General features: G+C 43.2%; 1 protein-coding gene across 1 annotated transcript in view; it reads left to right on the top strand.

Annotated features, from left to right (window-relative positions):
- MAP4K5 (mitogen-activated protein kinase kinase kinase kinase 5) overlaps positions 1-26,264 on the top strand; it is a 1,870,683-nt gene that overhangs the window by 285,038 nt on the left and 1,559,381 nt on the right. The window contains exon 3 of the mRNA XM_069638985.1: positions 2,894-2,984. Coding sequence (XP_069495086.1) covers positions 2,894-2,984 — 91 coding nt within the window. The remainder of the gene's footprint in view (positions 1-2,893; positions 2,985-26,264) is intronic.

Below are 26,264 nucleotides of genomic sequence, written 5' to 3'. Positions count from 1 at the left end.
CCAGTGATACCTAGATGAGGTGGTTCGCCAGGTCAGGCTGAAGTGTCTAGATCCCCCCCCCCCAAATTGGACCAGTGGCCTGCCCAATACTACTCTTTGCAGACAATGCAGTATTGTTGTCCACCTCTGTGAAGGGCCTCACGATCACCTTGGAGGGTTTTGCAGAGAAATGCTTAGTTACACCTAGAGATGAATATGGAGAAAACCAAAACGCGAATATTTCGGCCGAAATTTGCAAAATTCACAAAATGCAGGTTGATAATTGATAACATTCCCCTGGAGCAGGTCCAACAATATGACTATTTGGGGGTGAGGTTTAATGACCAAGGAAATTGGCCCCTACAGATGGCCAAATCCAGCTTGACAATGGAAAAATATGGGGGAGGTATTCTAAGGTTTTTTTATCCACATGGGCAAGGCCCAATTACACCAGCAGTCGCAATGTATCTAGCTCAGGCTAGGGCTGCTGCGATGTATGGGGCTGAAATCTGGGGACACTCCGATATCAAGAATTTTGGTTGGGTTAATAGATCCTTCATGAAAAAACGCTCAAGACTGCTGAAACCATCCCCGAGTGCACCCGTTTACCTGGAACTGGGCCTTATACCAATCGAGAGTGAGATCGTTTTTAGACCAGTATTTTATTGGCTGAGATTGTGGTCTGTGCCTCAGTTGCGAGTATATCGGGAGGCCACCACACACCTCATGGAGGTCGAGGGTGGTAGATCTCTGCCTTGGTTCCAGCCCGTCAAAAAACTCCCGATGCGGTTATAGCTGCAAGATCTATGCTATAATACCCAGGGGGTAATCCACAGTAACATGGGCAAAGCCAAAACCATTGCACAGAGGTTAATGGAGGTCGAGCTAGTTACCGATGGTATGAAACTGGCTCCGGGCATAATCTGTCCAGTAAGCAAACAAGGGGCTTTGAAAAATACCTTGACTATGTCATACCCCCCCCATTTGGCCCATAGCCTGGTCATAAATTTAGGTTGGCCCAAGTACACCTGCCATGCCTTTCAAAAAGATGGGTTTTGGTTGGGAATGAAACATGTCAAACTTGTGGTTCCGATAAAGAATCTCTGAACCCCTTTTTCTTCTGTCTGCGTTACCGATTAGCACGTTGCAAGTTCTTAAAAACTCTCTGTAATACCAATGGAATACGGCATATAAGGCATGCTCTTTTAATCTTCGAAACTTGCAATGATAAAAAAGTGGTTTATTGCATAGCCAATTATCTTGGTATAGCCTGGCACATAAGAGCAAATGTGATTAAAGTTGTGTCCCTGGTTTAAGGTGTGTTTAATTACACACCATGAATGGACTATTAAAAATGTTTTTTAAAAACCAGTTCCAAGATCTTCTTTATATAGCCACGTTTTTAATTATGGTAATGAAGTCAATTAAAAATTATTTTAAATAACAATAGGGGGCCAAATTAAGTGCCAAAATTGTGTTCATTGCAATATTTTGACTAGTTGGAGAAATTGTGATTCGTTTTTTAGTCATTCTCTGACCGCAGCTTGATGTATATGTCCCTTTCATAGGTTTTATTGTATTATTGTGGCTTTCTTGTACATGTAATTTTACGGCGAATGACGTCAAGTCGAATAAAATCTATTTGATTGAAAACTCATAAAAGCATTTCTAATTCTTTCCAGATAAAATATATTGCAGCAGACATAACTAACGACTCCCACGTGTAGATGCTACTCTAAAATTGGTTAGAGCTAATTGATCCCATATTACTAATAAATGCTTGATATCCACTGACCTATATTCTCTGCAGCCTATGACAACCAGTCAAAATGTGTCTAGAGGTCTCTGCCATAATATTAACAATCTGCACTAACAATTTTCAGTATGGTATTTCATTCCCTGCTTCAATGTTATAGGTTGCTAATAGATTAAACCTAAGCCTCACGATGAACCTTCTTAGCAGGGTTCACTGTGTTTTTACAATATATCAGCATGGTCGGGGGAACGGAAACCATTGCCTATATATAATATGTTTCATATTTTGACTTAAGTGATAAGTTCTCCAGTAATACCCTCTATCCCTTCTTGTGGCTTTCAGTATCTTAAGATTAAGACTTGCACATAAATTAAAAGGAAACTCCACTTTAAAGTCGATCCAATGAAAAAACCTATACACTTCATCAATAAAATACAGAATTACCCCCAAACAATCTAATATTTCAAAATTTGGTTGGATATTTCCCTGTCTCAGAATCTGAAAAGGCGTTTATGTACCAATGCAAAGCCCATAGAGCCAAACGCATCCTCACTCGCCAGATCCTTAAGAGCGTGTGCTTGTTTGATTACTGAACACTATGTGACATGTACTTTTGATTGAGCATGCCTTCTGGGTCCCTTACTAAATAGACTCACTCGCTACCTAGGACGGGCCACTTGTCCTGTCATACTTCCTCACTCTTCTTGCCTGTTGACCTTTCTCACTTTGCCTCATTTCTCATAGAGGGGCCGAGAAAGAGGGTATGAAACGTTGAGTCTTGAGAGGAATGGACACACCTCTTCCTCAAGGGGCAGCTCAGGTAGTGACCTCACTTGCTCTGGATTTCCTTAACATGCTTGTGCCTGCCTTGGCCTTCCCCTGCATGTGACCAGGTGGGGAGTACTTGTTTGCATGCACTTGTTGGAATGGAAAAAATTCAAAGAAATATGTGGGCCTGAATGAAATCTTGTGTCTTTGTATGGTGATTACATTTCTGAGTGACATACCATCTCTCTCTCACGCACGCACACACACTTTCATACTTTACTTTTTCATATGTTTTTTGTGGTGTGTTCTTTTGTCCGTCTTTTGTTTGTAGATGTAGTACCTATTTGCTTCCTATATTCTGTGACTCGTATCTTTCTTTTTCATTTTCAGGAGATGACTTTTCATTAATACAGCAAGAAATATATATGGTAAAAGAATGTAAACATATGAACATCGTGGCCTACTTTGGGAGCTATCTCTGGTAAATATAACAATTGAAAAAGGTCAAAAGTTAATTTTGTGCATATTTTCGCTACTTGATGCGACAGTCCTTTATTATGGTATATTGTACATTAGAAAATAAATCACAAACCTTGTTTTCTAACGTCATCCTCTGACACTGTAAAGTGTATCAGACACTGGAGAATGAACAAGTGTTTTCTTGGTTGCATAGTTAATGTTCTCCAGTTGATTGCCACGTAGCATCTGGTTGATAAAGTCAAGGTAATCTGTAGCAAACTAGTATTGGTGAAGCCAATGAATCTTGCTTTGTAACGGTAAGTTGCTTTGTTTACAAACTCTTGCCCCTACATTTGCAAAGCCATTGGCAGGAAAAAAAAAACAAATAATGTAGCATAATTTCCATCACTGTGTTTTCGTGTAGTCAAAACCAATGCTGCAAAAGCAGTCAGCCTGAGAGCACCAGTTCACATGTTTCAGCAATGATGATACACCTTTCTTGGCTGAAAAGAATATTGTCATGCATAGGGGTTAATTTTACTGTGTGAGGTCAAGAAGTTACCATTTCTGTACTACCTTGTTTTCCTTAATTTTTCATAAACAGTCCAGATCAGTAAGTCGTAAACATTTTTGTTGGGGTCAGTGAAAATTATTGAGCCTTCATGATAGATCTGCAAGCTCTACTTGTTCATGTTTCTTATTGCATTACGCAGCTAATTATCTGTAACTATTGTTTCCTTTTGACCATTTATTCAGATAATACATTCATGAAAAGATATTTGATAGTAACCAAAAACAAAAAAACAATACGATCGAGGTATTCAGAATAGCTATACTCTGTGTTCTTCTCTTAATTGAATTGCAACATGCTCTTGATCCCCCCCCCCAGGCTTCTTTCCTTATAGAAGCGGTATTGTAGGTGAAGACATTTTGTATCCTTTTCCAATGGCCGAAATGATGTTGGACATTAGGGTGCCTTTGAAGCTCCTATGGGGTTAATGTTAACATCAGTCCTTTAAAATAATGTATTCTAATAGCTGCCACCTCAGATCAGGAAAGTTTTTTTTAAAAATGGAGGCCCTAACACGTTTGTCAAGTTGATGAATTTTTTCAATTGAGGCAGATGGCATAACAGATCTCAATTTTCTTCCGTAGGTATAAAAGGGTTTTTCTCATTTCAGTCATCGGGAAGATTAAGGTTTACTGTTATGCATGTTAATCCAATGCTAAATAATTTCACTCCTCCATCACCACGAGTATAAACTTGTAGTTCAACAAGACCTCTGGCTTTGGGAAGAACAATTGCAGAATACTGTTCTATGTTTATTTTTCGGAACTTGTTTATTTTGCTTGTTTGAAAATTCCTCTGATCATTTTTTCAGAAGAACTAGAAACTAGTCCATCAGCAAGATTAAAATGTCAGTGTATGATAACACGCATTAATTGCTTTCACATGTGTCATGAAGAGGTATGATGTGTGACGATTCACTATATGTCATCACTTCTCCTTTGACATGAGGCCAGGGAGGTGAGGCCGCTACCCGATAGTCCCCCTGGGGATGGTATAATACATGAGGATCTCATGGGGAGGGACTCTTTTCCCCCCCCCCTCCACCCTTTGGAAGAAGCATGACCATCTAAGGTATAGTCCTTATGAGAACATCAGACCCTCACACACTCTAGCCTCTCCTTCTGCTAACCTCTTTGTAGACAGTAGACCTATGTACTGTTATAAGGTACACTATATCAAGGTTGTGGAAAGAACTGAGATGAATAGGAACAACTGGAACATAGGTAATCCGAGTACTGGGACGAGGTGGGACACTGGAACAGTGAAGAGCAATGCCAAGAAGGAACTGTAGCAGTATAGACTTCTGTGGAGGCATGGTTCCTCTTATGCCATAAAAACCAAAGGAGGACTGCCTATCAGGGAGAAAGCAAACCAAGACGAGAGACCGTGAAGCCTAGCAAGTATGAAAGTGATGCAGAGAAAGCCAGGACGAGGCCAAGAGCAGTCTGCCCCCAGAGTCAAGAGCATAATCGAACTCCTTTGCTCAACAGCGTCCAAATGGAACGGGAGGCTGACAGACGCTGACGCGTACGCCAGAGGCAGCTTCCATACCGTTGATCCAAGGTCCGGGCAGGAGATCCAGAAAGGTGAAGGCACTGAGACACGGAGATGCCCACACAGAGTAGCAGAGAGACCCCAGGAAGAACTGGCTGTGCATCTCGTTAACAGGCAATGTAATGGGGGAGGCTCAGGGACAGATAGGGGCTGGAAGGTGCAGGGGGCAAAAACTCTGCACGGATATAACGAGCAGGACTATCCCCCTTGTGTCAATAGTTGGTAAGCGAAGGTAGCCAAGGGGACATAAAGAGAAGGGGAGAGAAACAAGGGTCTAAAGCCAAACCAAGAGAGTGATACTGGTCATGTTTCTCGTGGCAGAAACTGCTGCCCTCTGTTAGCATAATCAGCTTTTCACCAATCTTAAATACAGTTTTCTGATTCGATATGCAAATTGTGTTTAACTTAATTCACGTAATTGGATCCCACATTGACATTGTCCATGGGTTACATTTTGCTGTAGTTTGAAAAAATCTTGGAATTGCGTTTGACCTTAGTGAATATGATTGGAAATATCAGATTCTGGAAACTTCACAATTGATGCAATTTTCAGCAGCATCCTATTCCTATTTGTTGCCAAAAGTGTTCCCTTTGTAATAATCACAAGCACTTTTTTTATAATTGCTGTATTTTGAAGAATTCTAACTGACATAGAGGTTGTAAGTTGGAAGTGCTTGGAAGGCGTTTTGGAGGATTTCTTCTGGCAGTACTTGACTCTGAAACTTGTAACAATTAGTGAAATTCCAGTTGCGTACTAGAAATAGTGATCGTGAGCATTCTCCGTTGTAAGTAGGGACAACAATCCTTCCAGTCACCATCAGAATGTGGATTTTCTGGTTCAAGTTCTGATTTATAAAAACTTTGTAAGTGCCACCTCAGGCTTGTTGATTTGAAAAACTACCAGCATTAGTTTAACTTAGTTAAATTTCAAAGATTTTCATGAGGAGCGAGCTAGCACCATTACATTTCTAAGTTTATAGAAAGAAGTATATTTACACCATACTTACTGTGATTAAGCCAGGGAATTCGTCCTTCTGCCCAAGGGGGACCCACCCCCTTTGTGACCAGGGAGGCGAGCGTGCTATGCAAAACCCTCACCAAGGGAAAGGGCAAGCGGGATCTCATTGGGGGTGACCCCTCCCTGAGGACAAGGCATGCTGAAGCAGTGATTCCTTTTCACCGCCCCTCACTGCCAAGTCCCAAGTATTCATTGGGTATATGGGAACTGAGCAGGGTAACCATGTGCAGGGCCCTATTAAGGTGATTAGCTTGGTCTCTGACATATATCTTTTGCAGCCTCCTTGTAAAGCTGGGAACCAATGGGATCTCTCCCTCTACTCCAAGGAGGGCCTAAAATACATAGTCAGATCAAGAGAGGGGGGATATAAGCCAAGACGTGAGAAATGGTGGCTTACGCTGCTGCGCAAAGGAGGAAATCCTGTCCCCTCAGGAGAGGCTGAATGTGAGAAGCAAGTACCTGGCTTTATCGGCAGGGACCCGATTCAGCCTGACGAGCGCTACAGCTTCACTGACAACAGAGATCTTACTGAGCCTTGCACCGCTGGGAAAGGAAGCCACTTCCTGTGATGGAAGACATACCGACTTCCTGATCCTCCAACTCAGGAGGAAAGAACCGAGGTGCAGTGGCTGAAGCAATCTGGAGCCAGGATGAGAAAGGCGGTCTGCGAACACCAGGGAGACCACTTACATGACCCAGCACTGCAGCTGGAGCAAAGGTACAAACTGTTGCATGAGTAGCGGGCGGAGGGCCGTGAGACAAGCCTGTAGCCCACATAGTGCTGATACGCGCAAGAGAAAAGGCAACCAAAGCAATTCCAAGCATAGCCTACCCAAGGCCGAAAGCAGAAATATCCGAACAGGAACAAGAAGAGAATGGTATTTTCTAAATACTGATGTCCACAGATCGAAGGAACTTGTTAGTTTTAATGTAACCCTGCAGGGTTCGAAGTTAAGATTCAATGAGCAGTAGCTAAAGCCAGCTCCTGGATGTCGGGCATCACCCACTAGGGAGGAGCTACTGCTGGGGAACCAGGAGTGAGTACTCAGGGCAGCGCCATTCTAACTTCCACAGGAGATCCACACTTACATTTTTGTCCATTATACAGGATTCATTATGTTTAAATGCTCCCAATTGGGTACCCATCTGATCAATTATCTGCTTTATGCAGATGATCTCATTCTCTTATCCAAAACACCCAGTGGATTACAAAATATGGTGAACGCACTAAATTTGTATGCAACAAAAAACAACTTGGTGATTAATACGACTAAAACGCACGCGGTTGAAGGTCAACTCTTATCAGTGGTATTTGGGAAGCGAACAACTTGAAATAGTCAACGTGTATAAATACCTGGGTGTTATGATCTCCAACTCCCTAAAAAAAAAAACATGATAGTGAGGTTGGAATCACTCAGAAATGACTCCCTCTGATCGCTCAGGCGAGGTCTTTGATGCATAAATATGCAAAGTTCTCTTACTCCCATCTACTGTTATATTACAAACAGAAAGTGATTCCCATTCTCACATATGGGGCCGAAACTACATTACCAAAACAGCGTAAATTTTGGGATGGCTAGAATCTAAGTTCTGGAAAAAAATCCTGAGTCTTCCTATGTCTGTCGAAAGCAATACTAAGGTTTGAATTGGGTTTGACATCTATGTTTTCACAAGATCAATGGAAAAGATGTGCGCTTTTCAGAAAATGCCTGCTAAATATTGGCTCGACTAATGTAGTTGGAATATTAGCTTCTTATCTGGCAACCACAAATGATTCCTTTTCCAAGACATGGACACAGATATTTCTCTAGATATTTTGCTTGATAATCCTGTTAGAGCAAAATTGAAGCTATTCCAAATGGATTGGATTGTAATGATTGAGGAATACTCCAGAATGAAAGATTTTGATATAACCTTATTTGGTCATAAAAAATTGGGAACCATGGCTAGTTATTTACAAAAATATCCATCGCCGCATACGCGCAATCAATATTTACGCTTTAGATGTAACCTTTGGCATACAAGATCAGTTTTGGCAAGAAGAAAACTAATACCAGAGAATGAAAACTATTGTAGATGATGTAGAGTACAAGCCCAAAAAGAAACCTTGAAGCATTGTATAATAGAATGTCCAAATCTTAGTGACTTGCGAAATAAATATTTCTCCAGAATCACTTCTGGATTACTCCCTATGAATCAGTCTGAAGCTTGGAAATGGTTATTCTCGACCACTAAACTATCGGTACAAATTGCTAATATTCAATTTCTGAATTAATTGTTTAAATCTGAAGATGATTGAATAATATTTTGAAAAATAGACATTGATATTGAACGAAAAGGTTACTGCATATATGGTGTATATATGGTGTGGCAAGTATATATTAGATATTTGTTTCCCTTAAGGAAATGCTAAAATGAATTAAGAGAATATAATTAACTAATTTGCTATATTGTATAGATATATCGATTTTAAGATGTTTAAGAATATGTATAATGTGATGATGATTATGTGATTTTATTGTAATATTTGAAAGGTTCAATGAATTGAACTAACCAAATTAAAAAAAAATAAATAAAAAAAATTATGTTTAAATGTGTACTAGATGTTTTCTTTATTAGCATTCTCAAATACTCAGTTAATATCACGTGTACATACCTGGAAGGTACCAATTTGTCTGGTGAGTCAAAAGTAGCTCCTGGTATCTGTTGTTTTCAAACTAACCAGCCTCTCCTAGGCTAGAAGCAGGAGCTAAATAGCTCCCAGCTCCCTTCAACTTCGAACCCTGGCCATGATGAGGGGGCTAAAGAAAGAACTGTTTGTACTAGCTTATGCAGACATGGCTGTGACAAAAAGAACATTAAGAGACATTTTTCTTTCTTTTGTTGTTTGTTCTTCGGATCCAGCAGGCTAAGAGCTGGAAGAGACTCTTTGTTATAAAGACCTTTTGTTTTTTCTTTGGAACTACCAAACCAGGAGCCAGACGAGACTTTTTTTAGAACTCTTTGGTGGGACTCGGAAAACCAGCCACCAATGAGTAAATCCAGAGGGAGAGAAACCCTAATCTAAGTACAACTTAGATTGTATTTCTTTCTTTCCTAGTGGTAGCAATGATGCTAAGACCGCTTAGATTTTGGACATAGGAACAAGTTTATCTATTCGACATCCTGACAAGCACCCGTTTCTTGTTTTTTAGAGCACTGCTAGTGCTTAGAGAAGGTTTTCTTTTATTTCAAATAGAAGTGGCATTGAAACATGTCCTCTTGTCCGTCTCCTATATCTGACTACAGTACTAAATGGGGCTTTATTTTCATTAAATTAAAGAGCAAAGTCTTAAGTCTCTTTTTGAACATTGGATGACCAGAAATTAGCCTGAATTCAGAAGGGAACTGATTCCATAAGGTAGGTGGTATAACATTAAACGAGCGTCCACTACAGCATACCAACTTAAAGCGTGGAATCTGTAGCAGTGCTTTGTCAGATGATTGCAGTAAGCTGCCTAGTTTATAAATACGGATGCGAATCCTAAGATATTAAAGGGCACTGCCGTGAACACATTTATGAATGTCAGTAAGCACTTTGTTTTATTCTAGCTGCAACAGTAGCCTGTTTGATTTTCTCAACATAGGTGAGATATTCTGGTGACGTAAAACACTGGTGACCAACTTGGCAGCAGTATTCTGTACTACTTGCAAATGTTTCAGATCTGTCTGGTTAGTTCCAGCAAGCAATAAGTTATCATAGTCCATTTTGAAGTTGACGATTGCCCTACCAGTAATGGGTTTATGATGACAAGGCAGCAAAGGCCATAACTGTGTTAAAAGTCAAAGATAATAACTACATGAACTAATAGCATTTTTATGTCCCGCTGTAGACCTTGTTGAGTTAAGAATGACTCCAAAGGATTTAGATTTGCACAAGGTCTTAATAAAGCAATTATCAAGAGTGAAAAAGTCATCATTTGCCTCAAAGTCTTACCCTAGTAGCAGATGAAAGCAAAAGTAGTTAATGTTTTCCACTGTTGAGACATAGGCCATTAGCATTCATCCACATCTGAATCTTAACAACAATCTGATTTAGTACTGCAGAATCAGTTTGTAATTGCCTGACAATTCCAGTAAAATCTGAGTGTCGTCCGCGTAATACTCAAATGCTAAATCTTGATCCAAAAGAAGATCATGAAGTGGCTTTATAAAAATATTTAAAAGAAGTGGTGCCATAGTGGACCTCTAAGGAACACCACAGTCAAGAGGAAGATCGGGAGAAGAAAACTGTTGCAACACAACCCTGGATTTTCTATCATTAAGAAAGGAAATTGTCTATCTGCTAGCTTCCGCACTAAATTTGGCATTCTTGATTAGTCTATCAGCCACGATCTCAAAATGTACAAGATCAAAGGAAAGGCAGCTGATAGGTCAAGAAATACAAGGAGACCTGCCTAACAGCTGAAGAATAGCAGACTTAATATGAAGCATAGCTACATATGTTCCCTGTGTCTTTCTATAGCCAGACTGGTGTACCCCGAGAAGACCATGTCCATCAATATAACTCTGCATTTGTTTATATGCAAGACGATCAAGAAGTTTGAGAAGCAAATGTGTATTGGTGATTGGCCTGGAGTAGACCAGAGCGGCTGCATCTGGCAAAGGCATTTTCAAAAGTGGGGTTACACAAGTATCTTTAAGCGAATTGAGGACATGATTGTTCCTTAAAAAAAGAAGTGACAAAAAAACACAGCACCGGCATGAGGTGAGTAGCACATTCCTTAATTTTAATAGCTGGACAAAAGTCTGTGAAGTGGGTAGTACGCTTTAAAATGTTCAGAGCTACTGCAACCTCATATTCACGAATGTCTCTTAATTAAAATGCAGGAGGCTCGGCATTGGCATTGCCTGTGCCTTCAGTAAAAATAGAGTATGACCCAAGAATGGAAGTGTCAACATTGCATTTATCCCAAAGTGCCTTGACTTTGCCATGAAGTTTATTTTGAATGGAAGAACACCACTCCATAGTAGGGTCAGACAAATTGTTATTGGGAATAGGTGTCTCAAGTTTGTGTAACACAGATTAACACTTTTATCCACGTAGTGCAAAAAATAGTGTCCAAATTGAAATTGCATAATTACCTACCCCACAGAACATGAGCAAGGAAGAAAAGAGCACATTGATGAATCTTTAGAAAAAAATGCAGACATGGGCTAAACCGTTGTGGCAATGAAGCCTGTAACCTATTTGTATGATATCATGCAACCGCTAAGTGAAGATTCAACATATGAAGAATTGCATCAAGATCCTTTAAATGATATATAATTAAACCTCTTGCAACAATATTGGAGGTTAGATTACAATTAGCCTATATCAATGAAACAGCAGTAAACATTTTAATAAAGTCAAATCCTCAGACACTGATGCTTTGTCTGCCCCAGATTAATAAAGAACTTGAGACTTCCACCAGGTAGAATAATTTTGTTATGATGTGACAGTCATCACCATTTTTTATATCAGTTAATCACCCAACGAGACCATTAAATACAGAACACCACTGGCTTAATGCTAAAAAAAAGGGGTCGTATTTTGGATAAGATTTTTTCATAGTATTTTCATTACATGGCAAACTGAAGTGACTGAACCAGTTTTAGTTATTTAAACATCCTACAAAATTGTATCAAATTCACAATTAATATAGGTCCTAAAATAGTTTCCCTTATCAATGTCAATATTTCAACTAACCGACCGATTGTTGTGTTATGTAAAAATCATGGATAGAAACTCTATATTTCATGCTAATTCTGTGCAAACGAGATTAACTTTTTATCATACTCACAATTGTTGAGGGTGAAACATATGACTAAGGTAGCTGATTTTTAAAGGTCCATGCACAAGAGGCTCACTGAATTCAAAGCACAAGGGTACAGTGATAATGCAATGACTAGCAACAAAAGTATCTGCAGTTAGTCGTACAGAAGCTTTACAAAGGAAGACGAGACATTAAAAAGTAACAAAATCAACTCTTATTTACTTTTGTAAATGTAACATCAAAAGTCATTCAAATAGTAAAACAATATTACCAAATGACAGGCACTTGAGAGAATTAAATAAAGAATTTTCTGTTTGTTTTCAAAAGAATGCATGCCATAGGTGATATGATAATGAAAGCTGATGTTGGCATTTTCAAGAGCGAACAACATTTGAAAAAACCTCCAAAGGTGGGTACGTTCTACTTGTTTCACGTGTAATTGTTGTAAAAACCTGACAAAAACTGGAACTGATTTTGTGTTACGTACTAGCTGGGTGAAAGATTCCTATTCAGCAGTACATCACATGTTTACCAGATTTGCAGTGCATTTATTAAAGTGCCAATGTGGCAAAATCTATGTTGGGCAGACAAAAGGGAAATTAACAAAATGCTTCATGTAGTGTAAATCACATATTACGTAACAACAATTTGAAATCCGGTGTGGCTGTGCACGTCATAGAACTCCAGCATACAGCCAATCAACACAGATGTCGGGGACTCAAAGGGAGACCAGCTCATTTTAGACACAGAGATCATGACATTCAGCTACGGAACAAAGTTGGGCTTAAACACTTAACACCGGTCACCAATGGAGTTTGATTTGAATGGGTATTTCGATTAGCCCCCTAGCCCCACACAAATCCAAGATAGTTAGACACTAAAACTCTTGGTTCACACCAGACCTCTTTGTACTCCGTACTCTGAAACGACAAGCCAGCTCACTTGGCTAAAGGACCCTTCTGACTCTCTGCAAAATGTGTTAACACAATATAACAATAATATAATATAAGTAATATAATATAATGGGTTATTTATAACATGCTTAATACCCAGAAATTTCTAAGCGGGGACCCGGGGATCGAACCTGTGTTGCCACATCGTCTTGCTTGCAAGGCGAGCGCGTTGCCCCTGAGCTATGCTCCTGAGACCAAAATATCAGCAGCAAAATATCAAAACAATATAAGGCAGCCATTATCGCAGCAAAGTCAAATTTCTTCACTACTAGAATCAGCATGGCCAACTCTGACACAAAAGAAATCTTTGCCATTTATAGGGAACCAACCACCCACAACCCTCTCGAAAGACGCTATGTGGTGTTCTCACATTCAAGCAGCGCTCTTAGGTAAAATCAAAACCTGAACCTAAAAATACTCTCACAACAAGCCAAATTCAATAACGAACCGAAAGCCACAAACTTCAGCTGCATTCCCCCCTCCCTTCCCAACACCAATCTATTCTCCTTCAGAGATCTCACCGAAAGCGAAGTCTTAAAGAGTATCCAAAGCCTGAAACCCTCAAAATGCAAAGGCTATATCTGCCCAGCATCCTTCGTGAAAAGCTGTGCTGACGTGCTAGCTCCAGTCACCACAGCCATCATAAACGCATCCTTCTCCAAAGGTACCATGTCAGCCAGCCTTAAAGAAGCATGGGTCCTCTCCCTTCTAAAAAAACCTCCTTAGACCCGTTCATTCCATCTAACTATAGGCCAATTACAACTGTCCCCTTTCTACTAAAATTCTTAGACCGTTCAGCCTACTTGCAGGTTCAACAATTTTTGGAGGACAACAAAATCCTAGGGATTCGCCAATCTGGCTTCCGCCCACGACATGGAACAGAATCTGCCCTTCTCACTCTGAAAGATCTGCTTGATGAGATCAGGGATGAAGGAAACTGTACCTTGCTCCTCCTTTTAGACCTGGTCAACGATCAAAGCCTCTGCCAACACTTTACCACCCACGCCAAGTTATCCACACCTGCCTCTGCCTGTATCGCATCATTCCTGGAAGGCAGCGTCATGAGTCTTCTCAGACACTGCCAACCCTTCACCCTTCCCCATCACCTGCAGCAGTCCCCAAGGATCGGAGACCCCCCCCTCACAATATCTTTACAAGGCCACTCTTTAACATCCTAGACTCCCTCGGCATAGTTTACACCAGCTATGCCGACGATGATCCCAGTCTCAGGCAATTACACAGATGTTTCCATTACCCTCAACATCATCTACTCCACAATTCAGGCATGGATGGCAGCTAATCATCTTTTCCTCAACAGTGGCAAGAGAGAAATCTTAATTGTTGGCACACACAATGCTTGCAAGTCGCTTAACATTCAATACACATCCTTTCAGATCGACCAATGGGTGATTCCTTTCTCTACCACAGAAAAGCCACTAGGAGTCTACCTTGACACCTCACTCACTTTCTCCAGACAAGTAAGTGCCATTGCCTCCTCGGCAGCTTATGCCACCAAGGTTCTCAACGCAGCCAGACACTTCCTCACTAATAACAACTGCCCAGGCCATCATTGGTTCTAAGATTGACTACTGTAAGGTCCTATTTACAGGCACCTCAGTTGGAAATATTAAAAAACTACAAGTTATACAAAATAACGCCTTGAGAGCAGCTATCAACATCCCAAAACAAGAAAACATCTCCAAAGCTAGGAGAGAAGCTAATTCCTTGTCTGTCCGGAGCAAATCACCTTTAAAACACCTTTAAAATACTTTCCATTGCCCACAAATGCCTCTCCAATAGAGTGCCACCTTACCTCACACAAAGAATCAACAAAGCCCATTCATCAAGGCCCACTAGGACGCCATACACGGATAGACTTCTTGTGCCCAAAGTAAGGAGATGTAAAACTGGCGCCTCCAGCTTCCCCAATCGTGCTGCCAAACTCTGGAATGATCCCCCCCCCCCCACCCCACCCCCTGAGTGAGGGCTGAGAAATCCTACTGAACCCTTCGTAAAGCTCTCAAAACTCAATTATTTTCCTAACCCACATCCCCCACCCACCCTGCCTATCATGTCAGCTATTTAACCAGACTATACCACCTTACAGTATGTACAGTATGACCTATATGTATGAGAACTCTTTATATCTTTCCAACTGTAATATTACCTTTGCTGGTCTGTATCTACGCAAAAAACACTTTACTGTATGACTAAGCTTGCCTCCTTGACTTGTACCTGCAACAGCGCCTCAATGCCACCGGGTTGTATACGTGCTTTACAAATGAAATAAATAAATAATATAAATAATGGAGCTATTCATGTTATTAGATTAGATTTTTTTTGATGATGCCTGTGAATTCATGGTATTCTGTTATTTGCATGTTTCAATCCATTCTTTTCGCACTTGACATTAGGATGCCAATCATAATGCACACTATTTTTTAATGGCTATTAATACCTATACATTCACCAGCATTGGATCTTGATAGATTCACATGCTTTGAATCCTTTCCCATCGCAAGGTTGGGAATCCTCAGTTACGTATATCCCCATTGTTCTGATAAAGAAAAAAGCAGTAACGCCTGTAGCCGATCTCCACCCACACCCCTCATCTCCCCTCTCTATCTGTGCTTGCTGACCCTCCTTTAGCCACCCCCCACCATCCTATCCTTCTCGTCCTTTCCTCTTTTCTCCCCTGACGAGGCCGCTAGACAAGTCCGATCTATGAAAGCCTCGTCAAAACAGTTTCATCCCTGTTCCTCTAAAACCATCAAGGACCACATTGACACCCTTGCTCCGGCCCTTGCTGATTTTTGCAACCACTCCTTTGCCTCGAGATCCTTCCCCTCCCCTCTGAATCACTCCTTTGTGCATCCTCTTCTGAAGAAATCCACAGCTGATCCTTCTTGTCCAGCTAACTATCGCCCAATTTCCATTACTCCCTTTCTGGGCAAACTCCTGGAAAAGTTCGCCATCTCTCAGTTTAACCTTCGTTCCAATTCTGTTGGCTGTCTCCATGACCACCAGTCTGGCTTTAGAGCTGCCAGAAGCACGGAAACTGCTCTCCTGAACATCCGTGAAGATCTTCTCTCCAATCTTGACTCTAACATTCCCTCTGTCCTCATCCTCCTCGAACTCTCTTCTGCCTTCGACACGGTCAACCATACCATCCTGCTCAACCGTCTGACCTCTTTCCTCTCAGATCAAGCCTCCCAGGTCCAACTTGGGTCCTTCCTTTCATCTATCTTCTCTCTACCTGTGGTGTTCCCCAGGGGTCTAATCTCTTGCCCTGGCTTTTCAACCAATACCTGGCAACTCTCGCCCACTGCATTGCCACTTTGTGCTCAAATTTCCAGTGCTACGCTGATAACACTCCAGTCATTTTCAGGCTGCCCTCTGCCACCTCCTCTCCCTCTCTTATCTCAGATTGCCTAACTGCCATTCAAGATTGGTGTGCCGCCAGTGATCTTTGTCTGAATGCCAGCAAGACTGAGATCCTCCTCATCGGCACACCTTCACCATCCTTTCCCCTCACTCTCTGGCCGGCCTCCCTTGGCCCTCCTCCTACCCCCACGTGCGAGGCTAAGAACCTCAGGGTCATCTTTGACTCCACCCTTTCCTTCTCCGCCCACATCTCTGAGGTCTCTAAAAAGTCAAATTTCCTACTGCACCTCCTCAGAGGTACTCTGCCTTTCCTCTCCTTCCCCCAGAAGCTCATGGTATCCCAAGCTCTGGTTCTCTCTAGCTTGGACTATTTTAACAGCCTCTTTCTAAATCTACCTGCCTCTACTCTCCGCCCTCTGCAACTAATCCAGAACAGGACTGCAAGACTTGTCCTCGGCCTCAAGCCCTGGGATCGTATCTCTCCAGCTCTGAAATCTCTCCATTGGCTCCCAGTGAATGCAAGGATTAAATTAAAAACCCTCTGCATTGTCCACAAGGCTTTCTGGGGCCTGGGTCCAAAATACCTTCAGCTATCCCCCCGCAAATACCTTACCCTCTCGAGCTCTTTTCTCCTCTACCTCCAACTCCCTCAGGGTCAGTCGTTTTTCAAAGAAACGAGCTGGGGTAGATCTGTCTTCGGCTGAGGCCTCCCTCTGGAACAGCCTCCCTGCCACTCTAAAACTTGAGGAGAACCATCTCCGGTTCCGGAAGCACCTCAAGACCTTCCTCTTTTCTTCTGCCTTCGCTCCCCCCTGTCTCCTGCTGATCTGTTCTCTCTTGGCAGCATGCACCTGGCCACCCTCTGTCCTCCGGGCCCAGGTACCTGCTCACCCTGCCACCCTCCTGCACTGCCTCCGGGCCACCCCTTGCACTGGGGTCTGTATCTGTACCCATACAGCCGCCCCATTTTTCTTCCTGCACTTATCAGACCTACCTTGTCTGCTGCCATAAACCTAGCACTTGCAAATTGCTGGCTGCACTACCACTGTTGCATTTATTATGTATTTATTGTTATTTATCTGTTTCTCCTCTGCTTCGCACTTTCCACTTCTCCCCCCTTCCATGCACATTTCCCCTACCACTCTCTCATGCACTTGCGCGTTCTCAATGTCACTGGGCCTTGTCAGATCACTGTTTTGTTCTCCTCTGTTCCCCTCCCTTGCCTTGTCGCTCTCTGAAACACTTGTGTACGAGCGCGATAGAAATAAAATATCAATACCTCATTTTGGGTTATTTTAACCTCAGCCAGTGGGCATAAGAATGATGAAGCCACTCAGGCTCTAGTCATAGCTGCTTCCTCATCATCTTGGTTACAGGTATATAGTTGCAGGCAAGTATAATATTAAATTAAGAGATTTTGGCAGTAGTGGACAGTTAAGGTTAGGCGCCCTGCCCAGAGTTGTGGTGTGTTATCGGACTGCAAATGGGAGCAAGTTGTAGTTACCTCCCAAGGTAGCTACGTCGGAGGAAGTGTTAAGAATGGGTTTGCTACCATGTATTGCGCACACAAACACGATTGTTAGAGCTCATTGAGCATTATTTAATACAAATCAAAAACAGCCGACACGTGTTTCGAGCTTCAACGCTCGTTTTCCAGGCTGCAAAGTCATATCCATGATTTTTTGCAAATGTACATATTTCACATGATCATATGTATCAAACAAAATATAACAAAGCCAACAGGCCCGAACAGCAAGAGGGGGCGAGGGTGGTCAGCGGCCGGAAAAAATAATAGTAATCCAACACAAAAAATCCAATATGCATTGACAAAAGATAATAATCAATAGTTAAAGAAACACCACATATTGATGTTAGGGAGAATTCTCTGTTAAGGCTAATTTCCCAAACCTAGTGAGTCCCCCAGCAGCTTTGCTGTATTTTTGGGGTTTATTTTTTTCTCCTGCTAAGAGTGAGACTCTTTTTCTCCTACTCTTAGACATGATTTGAGATATCCTTTGACTTTGTAATGTGTTTTATGGGCTATGGGGTCTTTTACTCCGTAGGGTTTCATGTATTTTTGGTAAGTGTGTTACACAGCACCCTCAGTGCAGTAACACAGGGGTGTGATAGTGACCCCCAAACATAGACTCCATACCCTGGGACTGACTACTGTCTCCCAGGGCATGTAAAGTCACCATTGACTTTACTATTCTTAAATTATGAACAGAACCAGTACAAACCATCATAATTTGGAAGTACTGGAAGGGGTAATTAGATTGCCCCTCGGTCTGTTTTTCGAGGGGGCACTGTGCAGTCCCCCCTCGTCGAGTTTCTGGCTGGTGGCAGTGGTTACCATGCGAAATATTCCACCGGAATATTTCCTATGGGATTTCCCATTCATTTTAAACGCACCACTTTTTGGTGCAATGTTAAAGATACCGCCGGGTTATTTATTTAATATTTATTCCCTGGTTGTTTTTTTTGTTACCAGGAATCGGTTTTAAAATGGCGTTTGTGTTCGCCTCTGTAACTCCAACCCAAGTCGAGCCCTTTGTTCCACTTTTTGGCAGGCTTCTCCATAGAAGCCTCCAAAAGTGGTGCCACTCTGTCTGGGTCTACAGGATGTGTGGGAGGGGGGGGGGGTTTAGGCACCCTGGACTGAGTTGCCTCTGCAACTCAAGTCACACTCTTGTGTGATTGGCCCAGTGGTGAGCCGCTGGGCTCACCACTTAGCATGTTTGAGAGACAGCTAGGACTGATGAATGGAGGTTTGCTGCATAAAAGCTGGGCTTTGGGGACTGGAACTTCAGAAGTCGTCACAGAACCAAAGAATACGAAGAGGGAGAAGCTGAGCCGACCTGCAACGACAACACCACCGGTGGAGCCCTTCTGAACCGTCTCACCACTTCCCAACGACAGAGAAGATCTTCATCCCGGAGAGTCTTCTTCCTCTGAACTGGTGGGGATAACCAGTTTGCCCTCTTTTCGCCTTCCTTGATCGTCTCGTGGTCGAATCGCCTGTGCCAAGCACCCCGGCGGCCGGATAGCCACGCTTCACCACTACCGCGAATAAAAGGGTAGTACCTTTTAACCGGGAAACTCTGCCGCTGGTTTCTTCCCTGGTAGTGCAACGACCTCCAGCTTTTCTCCACGTCGAGACCTTCTCTTCCTCTGGACGAAACACTGACTTGCATCTGCTGCCAGGAACAACTGCCCCCGCTGGAGCTTTCTCACCATTTCAGGTACTGTGTCCCGCCTGGTCTCCCTTGCAACAGACTGTTCAAGGTGTCCCGTAAATCCTTGACTTTCTATCCCGGGGAGACTTGGGACCTGCTAACTAAGTTTTTCTGAACTGATCCATCCCTTTTTGAACTATCTGCAACGACTCTTTAAAGTACTATTCAACTGTGTGATCTTGGACACATTCCGCCTGGCTCTCTCCAAGAGTGGGCCTGGCCTATGACTTTCTTGCTCCTCAGTAGACTTTGCATTTTCCGACTTGCTCTGGTTCTCTTAAAGTGTTGGTATTGTGTATTTTCCTAATTCTCCCTTTTTCCCTCCCTTTTTAATTCACTTATTGGAGTGCCATCTTAGGTTAAGCGCTCACCTCTGTCTGAAAATAAGTGGTGTTTTAACTAAGACTTGTTCAATAAGTAATCAGGGATGTATATATATGAATAGTGACTGTGTTGGAACTTAAGTGTTAGTGTATTTTATAAAGTTTGTTTTTAAATAAAACAAGCTTTGGTCCGTATTTGCTTGTGCTACTGTACTTTTGTACCTATCTTGTATACTCTATGTACTGTCTAACTCTTCTTGAGAGAAGTCTGGCTGCTCAGCCACAGCTACCAGGTAAATCTGGGTGGTACAGACTGCTACCAATTGGGTTTACTGCCAACACCTGTAGTCTTAAGCCTTTTGCAGTGGTCCCTAAGGGAACTGCACAGGTTTCTGCCTAACAATTGATAAAAAAGATATTCATGAAAAGGATATTGTATGTTGGCAATATGGTTAGCCATCCATAGAAGACAGTAAGCACACATAGTGAGGGAAAACAAAAAGTAAAATTAATCAACAACTTATTGGAGTAAGACCAGTCATATAAGCACAACCATGGTCACCCATTGTGCTATGTAATTAAACGCCAAATTTGCCTCATCCAATATTAAAAATGTACCTTGTAAGAGCTTGTACCAGAAGACTAGTAAAAAACAGAGAAAAAATAAGATCAGCATGCCACTGGGCACATTCTGAGTTTGGGGATTAAAGTTCAACTAGATAATGTACATATCGTAATAATAACTAGCTGATTAGCCTTACCTATAGAGTGATACGTGAGAGAAAAGAAAATTATATACGGGGTGCATTCACCGGCTCCACTGCAATATGATTGCAAGAACTCCTTGCAGACTTGCACATTTCTTTAAAGTTCATAGAGATTCCTTAATTAATTAACTTTTGCAGGACGTTAGATATGTATTCCTTAGGATGTTTCTGTTGTAGGCAAGCAGAGCCTGATTCTCTATACCAACTCATACTTCGAAGGGATTGTGTCCTCCGACGTATTCCTTATCTTGATAGATCATCTCCAGCTTGCTGCCCTCAGAAAAAAAATGTCAGTAAAGGGTGCTGCGCGTCGACGTCCCTCGAGCCGATGTCCCTTGACAGCCTCCGTATCGGCGCCGACGTCATCATGCGTATAAATAGACTTGCGCAGCGTCTGTTGCTCAGTTCCGTGTTTCCGCGCTTCGTGGGCCTCGGAATCGCGTTGCTCAGTTTGTTAGTCAGATATATTCTTCATTATTCCTCGAGAATACCAACTCTTACTCGATGGCTTCCTCATCCGAACCGACGACTCCACGGTCCAGCTTCAAAAAATGTCGAGACTGTGGAAAGAAAATGTCCTTGACAGATCCTCACAGGATCTGTTTGTGGTGCCTGGGATCGAAGCACTAATGTTCGGAGTGCGAGGACTGCATGTCCATGAAGGCGAAAGCCTTAAAGGAGCGTAAGGGGAAGCTTGAGAGAGGTAAGACAGTTAAAACTCCTTCGAAAGTTTCCTCAGCAGAGTCGAGACTCTCGTTCTAGGTCTTGAAGCAGTTCCCACCACTCTTCGAGATCCAAGCATTCAAGTAAGGGACGTTGAAGATCCCCTTCCTCGTCTTCTCCTTCTGTTTCTCCGGAAAGAGTCACCTGCTCCACAAAACATAGCTCTCAGGCTGAGTGGGAGGAATTCCATAAAAGGATGCTTAGCGTCTTCGAGAAAGCGGCCTCGACCCCCTCGAAGACAGCTGAAGGTGATACCCTGGGTGAAAGACCCGAAAAATCGAAACGCCGCAAGTCGTTTCACCCGGCGAAAGAAACTACTCGAGAGCGTCACGAACCCTCGAGCAAAGGCACTGTGCCATCGACGCCATCGTCGAAAGTCCCTTCGACGCATAAATCTGCATCATCGGCGCCATTATCGAAGGGCTCATCGACGCATAGGTTGATCGAATCGACGCCGTCTTCGACGCTGATGCCGAAAAAGAACAAACCCATGGCCGTCACTACCTCACAGCCAGTGGTCATACCCAGGGCCTCTAACATGACTTCGAGAATGTCATCGACAACCTCGAGTAGGATTCCGATCCTCTCGAGTTCTTCGAGGCCTCTTCCAATCTTCTCGATGCCTTTTTCGGTGTTTTTGAAGCCTTTAACGTCCGCGTCGACGATGTCGACGTTTTCTCAACCAATTATGACAAATTTATCCCCTTCTGCTCTAGAAATGGAATTTAAGCCATTTCCAAGGTCTGATCATTTCAGACCTTTGTCTTCAATTTATGAGGAAGGGGAGGATTCGGATAAAGAAAGACCCTTTGGGTTGCAGAGATCTGCAACACCTGAACCAGAGGAATTTACCTCTGAGGAAAATAGGTTAAAGGATCTTCGAGAATCCTTACATGAGGCAAGTGGGTTAGATATTTCCCCAGAAATAGAATTTGCCAAACCAGACCCAGGGGAACATGCCGAGACCCCTTACAGAATTTTAATGGCAAGAATTATTGAATTCATGGGTTGGTCTACACCTTCACCTGCATTCCAACAGGATGACCTTACAGACATTTTAGTTAAAGGCCCACAGGAGGATCCTGTGGTTCCATTTCCCGCTGCATTACAAAGAAAAATATTGGCTAACTGGGAAACTCCTGAGGTTATCCCGGCGGTTAACAAGAAGTTATCAGCCAAATATAGGTTATCTACTACTCACCCTGAATTTTTGTCTAAACATCCAACTCCAGAGAGTCTGGTTCGTTCAAGCAGCAACTGCATCAGGCAGTAGATCGGCATACCCTACTGTTCCACAGGACAGGGATGACAAAAGATACGACTCTATGGCTAAGAAAGTTTTTTCTGCATGTAGCATGGCCTTGAAATCTATTAACGCTACTTGTACGCTCGCAAGGTTCAGCCATACACTTTGGGAGTGTGCTTCATCAGCGGCTGACTGCCTCCCAGAGGGAGAAGAAAGGGAAGCGTTTCTAAACATCATTAAGGATGGTAAAGACGCAATGTGCGAATCCCTTCAAACTGGCATTGATTCTGCTGACAGCATCAGTAGGGCCATGGCGGCAAGTACTACAACCCGCAGATTTGCGTGGTTGCGAAAGTCTGGGTTTGCTTCAGATGTACAAGCCAGACTTTTAAATATGCCCTTTGACGGTTCTTCTTTGTTTGGTAAGAAGGCGGATGACAGCCTAGAAAAGTTACAGACATCCAAAGCAGCAGCAAAATCCCTGGGAGCTGTAATCCGTCAAACGCCCTATCGCCCCTCAGGAACCTCTTGGAGAGGTAAGTCCTTTCGCTTTTATTCCGCATTCGGAAAAAAGGCAGAGGACAGTCGGTTCAGAGAGGTCAAAAAAGATTCCCCCTACTTCCTTATACCAAAGAAGGACGGAGGACTGAGACCTATCTTGGACTTACGAGAATTGAACAAGTTCCTCAGGAAGGACAAGTTCAAGATGGTAACTCTCTCTCAGATCCTTCAGGCCCTCCAGCTCCAGGACTGGCTGGTATCTCTGGACCTTCAGGATGCTTATTTCCATGTGCCAATCCATCTCAAACACAGGAAATACCTGAGGTTCGCAATTGGCGGCTCTCATTATCAATTTCGAGTTCTGCCATTTGGGCTGACCTCCGCCCCGAGAGTCTTCACCAAGCTAATGTCGGTAGTGGCTGCAAGTATAAGGAGGGAAGGGATTCACGTCTACCCCTACCTGGACGATTGGCTCATCAGAGCTGTATCTCCGTAACAAACTCAGATCCACTTCCTTCACAAACTGGGCTTCTCCCTCAGTTTAAAGAAGTCACAGATGATACCATCACAGAGACTCCAGTTCATTGGAGCGGTCCTGGAGACTTCCCTGGGAAAAGACTTGCCACCAAAGGTGAGGGCTCAAGATATTCTTCAGATGGTCACCAAGTTTCAAAATGCCCAACGTCTCCCACCCTTCGACTTTTTGAGGTTGCTAGGCCTCATGGCATCCTGCATCTTCCTTGTGCCAGAGGCTCGCCTGAGAATGAGATCTCTACAGTGGGCACTAAGAACTCAGTGGTCGCAAATCTCAGGGGGAATGACAGATCTCCTTCAGGTTCCGGACAAGGTGGATCGAGACCTTCAGTGGTGGGCCTGTCAGGAGAACATCTTGAAAGGAGAACTGTTTTGGCAACCATGGCCGGAGATCACAGTAGTCACAAATGCCTCACTCATGGGGTGGGGAGCCCATGCCAACAACTTGACCATCAGCGGTCGTTGGTCTCCATCGGAGTCCAGACTACATATCAACCTGTTGGAGCTGAGAGCAAGCAGACCAGCGCTGAAGACTTTCTGCCATCTGTACAGGGGAAAAATGCCCTGATAATGACGGACAACACAGTGGCCATGCACTACCTCAACAAAAGAGGAGGCGTAGGATCACTGCCTCTGTGCAGAGAGGCGATGCAGCTCTGGTTTTTGCCAATCCAAGAAGGAATCTCTCTATCGGCAGTTCACTTAGCCGGAGAGAAAAACTTGACGGCGGACGCTCTGAGCAGGCAGAGTACAGTCTCCCACGAGCTCAGGAAGTCCTTCAACGGATCTTCACCCTTTGGGGAACCCCTCAAGTGGATCTGTTCGCCACCAGCATCAACAGGAAGTGCGATCAGTTTTGTTCAAGGGAATTTCCCCCGAGAGGAGCTCTAGGGGATGTGTTCATAGTGGAATGGGAGTTTCCACTTCTGTACGCGTTTCCTCCAGTCCCCGTCATTCCTCAAATGATCAGGAGGTTGAGAAGGTTCTGGAAAGCCATGATCCTAATTTCCCCGGACTGGGCCAGGAGAACGTGATACTCGGACCTTCTGGACATGTCCCATCTGCCTCCAATTCGTCTTCCACTCAAGGAGAATCTTCTCTCGCATAAGGGAGGTCAGGTTCTCCATCCAGACATCAGAACCCTCAACCTTCACACTTGGTATCTGAAAGGTTGAGATACAAGGATTGGGACCTCCCAGATGACGTCATGGAGGTGTTGCTTTCGGCAAGAAGGCCAGCAACAAAGATTTTATACCGCTGCCGTTGGAACAAATTTTGCAGCTGGTGTAGAGAAAAGAATATCGACCCCTTTTCATGTGGTACACCAACGGTGTTATCTTTTCTACTCTTATTTGTCTAATTCGGGCCTTCAGGTTGGCACTATCAAGGGCTATCTCGCAGCGCTATCGATCTTCAAGCGCACTGCAGAGGAACCATCGTATTTCAAGTTACCCTTAGTAATACAATTTCAGAAGGGATTAACCAATCTCTATCCTCCAAAACCATTCCAAGTTCCCTTATGGGACTTAAATTTAGTCTTAAATTTCCTGATTGGTACTCCTTTTGAACCACTCCACTCTTGTTCGCTAAGGTTTCTCACCCTTAAAACTGTCTTATTAGTGGCATTGACATCTGTTGGGAGGGTGAGCGAATTACAAGCTCTATCTTGTAAACCCCTCATACAATTCTTCATAAAGACAAAGTTGTCCTACAAGTGAAGCCTAATTTCCTCCCAAAGGTGGTTTCTGAATTCCACATCACTCAGATTACCTTACCTTCATTTTATCCCCCTCTCCATCCGGGGAAAGAGGAAGAAAGGCTACATAGGCTGGACCCAAGGCGGGCTTTGAGCTTTTACATCAGCAGACTTGCTAGGATTAGGCAAGCAGACCAACTGTTCGTAAATTACTCAGGGCATAAATTGCGATTACAGAGAACAAAACAGACCATTTCCAGATGGATTATTTTGGCCATTCTGGAATGTTACAAACTGGCAGGGAAAGAGCCTCCTCAAAATCTTAGGGCTCATTCAACCAGGGGTATCGCAGCTTCTTCGGCCCTCCAAAGAGGGGTACCGATTCGAGACATACGTGCGGCTGCCACATGGTCGTCTGCACATACCTTCACAAGATTTTACAACCTGGATTCCTCCTCTAGCCAAGAGACTAGATTTGGCAAAGCTGTGTTGCACTCTGTTCATTCTTGAAGGGAAACATGGCAAATTTACTCCCACCTCCAGTTACATACCACTGCTATGGGAGTCTATCAAGATAAGGAATACGTCGGAGGACACAATCCCTTCGAAGAACAAGTTACTTCTTACCTGGTAACGTTATTTTGATGGGATGTTCCTCCAACATAGTCTTTATCGCCCCTCCCATCCATCCCCTCAGTAAAACCTCCCTTGTGGTTACAGCTTACGCTCCTTCAGGGTCAATAACCAATTCATGTAAAGCAACTGTTAAAGTCAAAACGGAACTGAGCAAAGGACGCTGCACTAGTCTATTTATACGCATGATGATGTCAGCGCCGATACGGAGGCTGTCCAGGGACATCGGCTCGAGGGACGACGACGCGCAGCGCCCTCTACTGAAAATAAAATTCTGAGGCCAGCAAGCTGGAGATGATCTATCAAGATAAGGAATAAGTCGGAGGAACATCCCATCGAAAGAACGTTACCAGGTAAGAAGTAACTTG

The sequence above is a fragment of the Ambystoma mexicanum genome, chromosome 14, assembly GCF_040938575.1.
Source record: "Ambystoma mexicanum isolate Mex_15411 chromosome 14, UKY_AmexF1_1, whole genome shotgun sequence".
Classification (NCBI taxonomy): domain Eukaryota; kingdom Metazoa; phylum Chordata; class Amphibia; order Caudata; family Ambystomatidae; genus Ambystoma; species Ambystoma mexicanum.
Note: the sequence above shows the minus strand (reverse complement) of the source record. Positions and strands in the feature narration are given on the sequence as shown.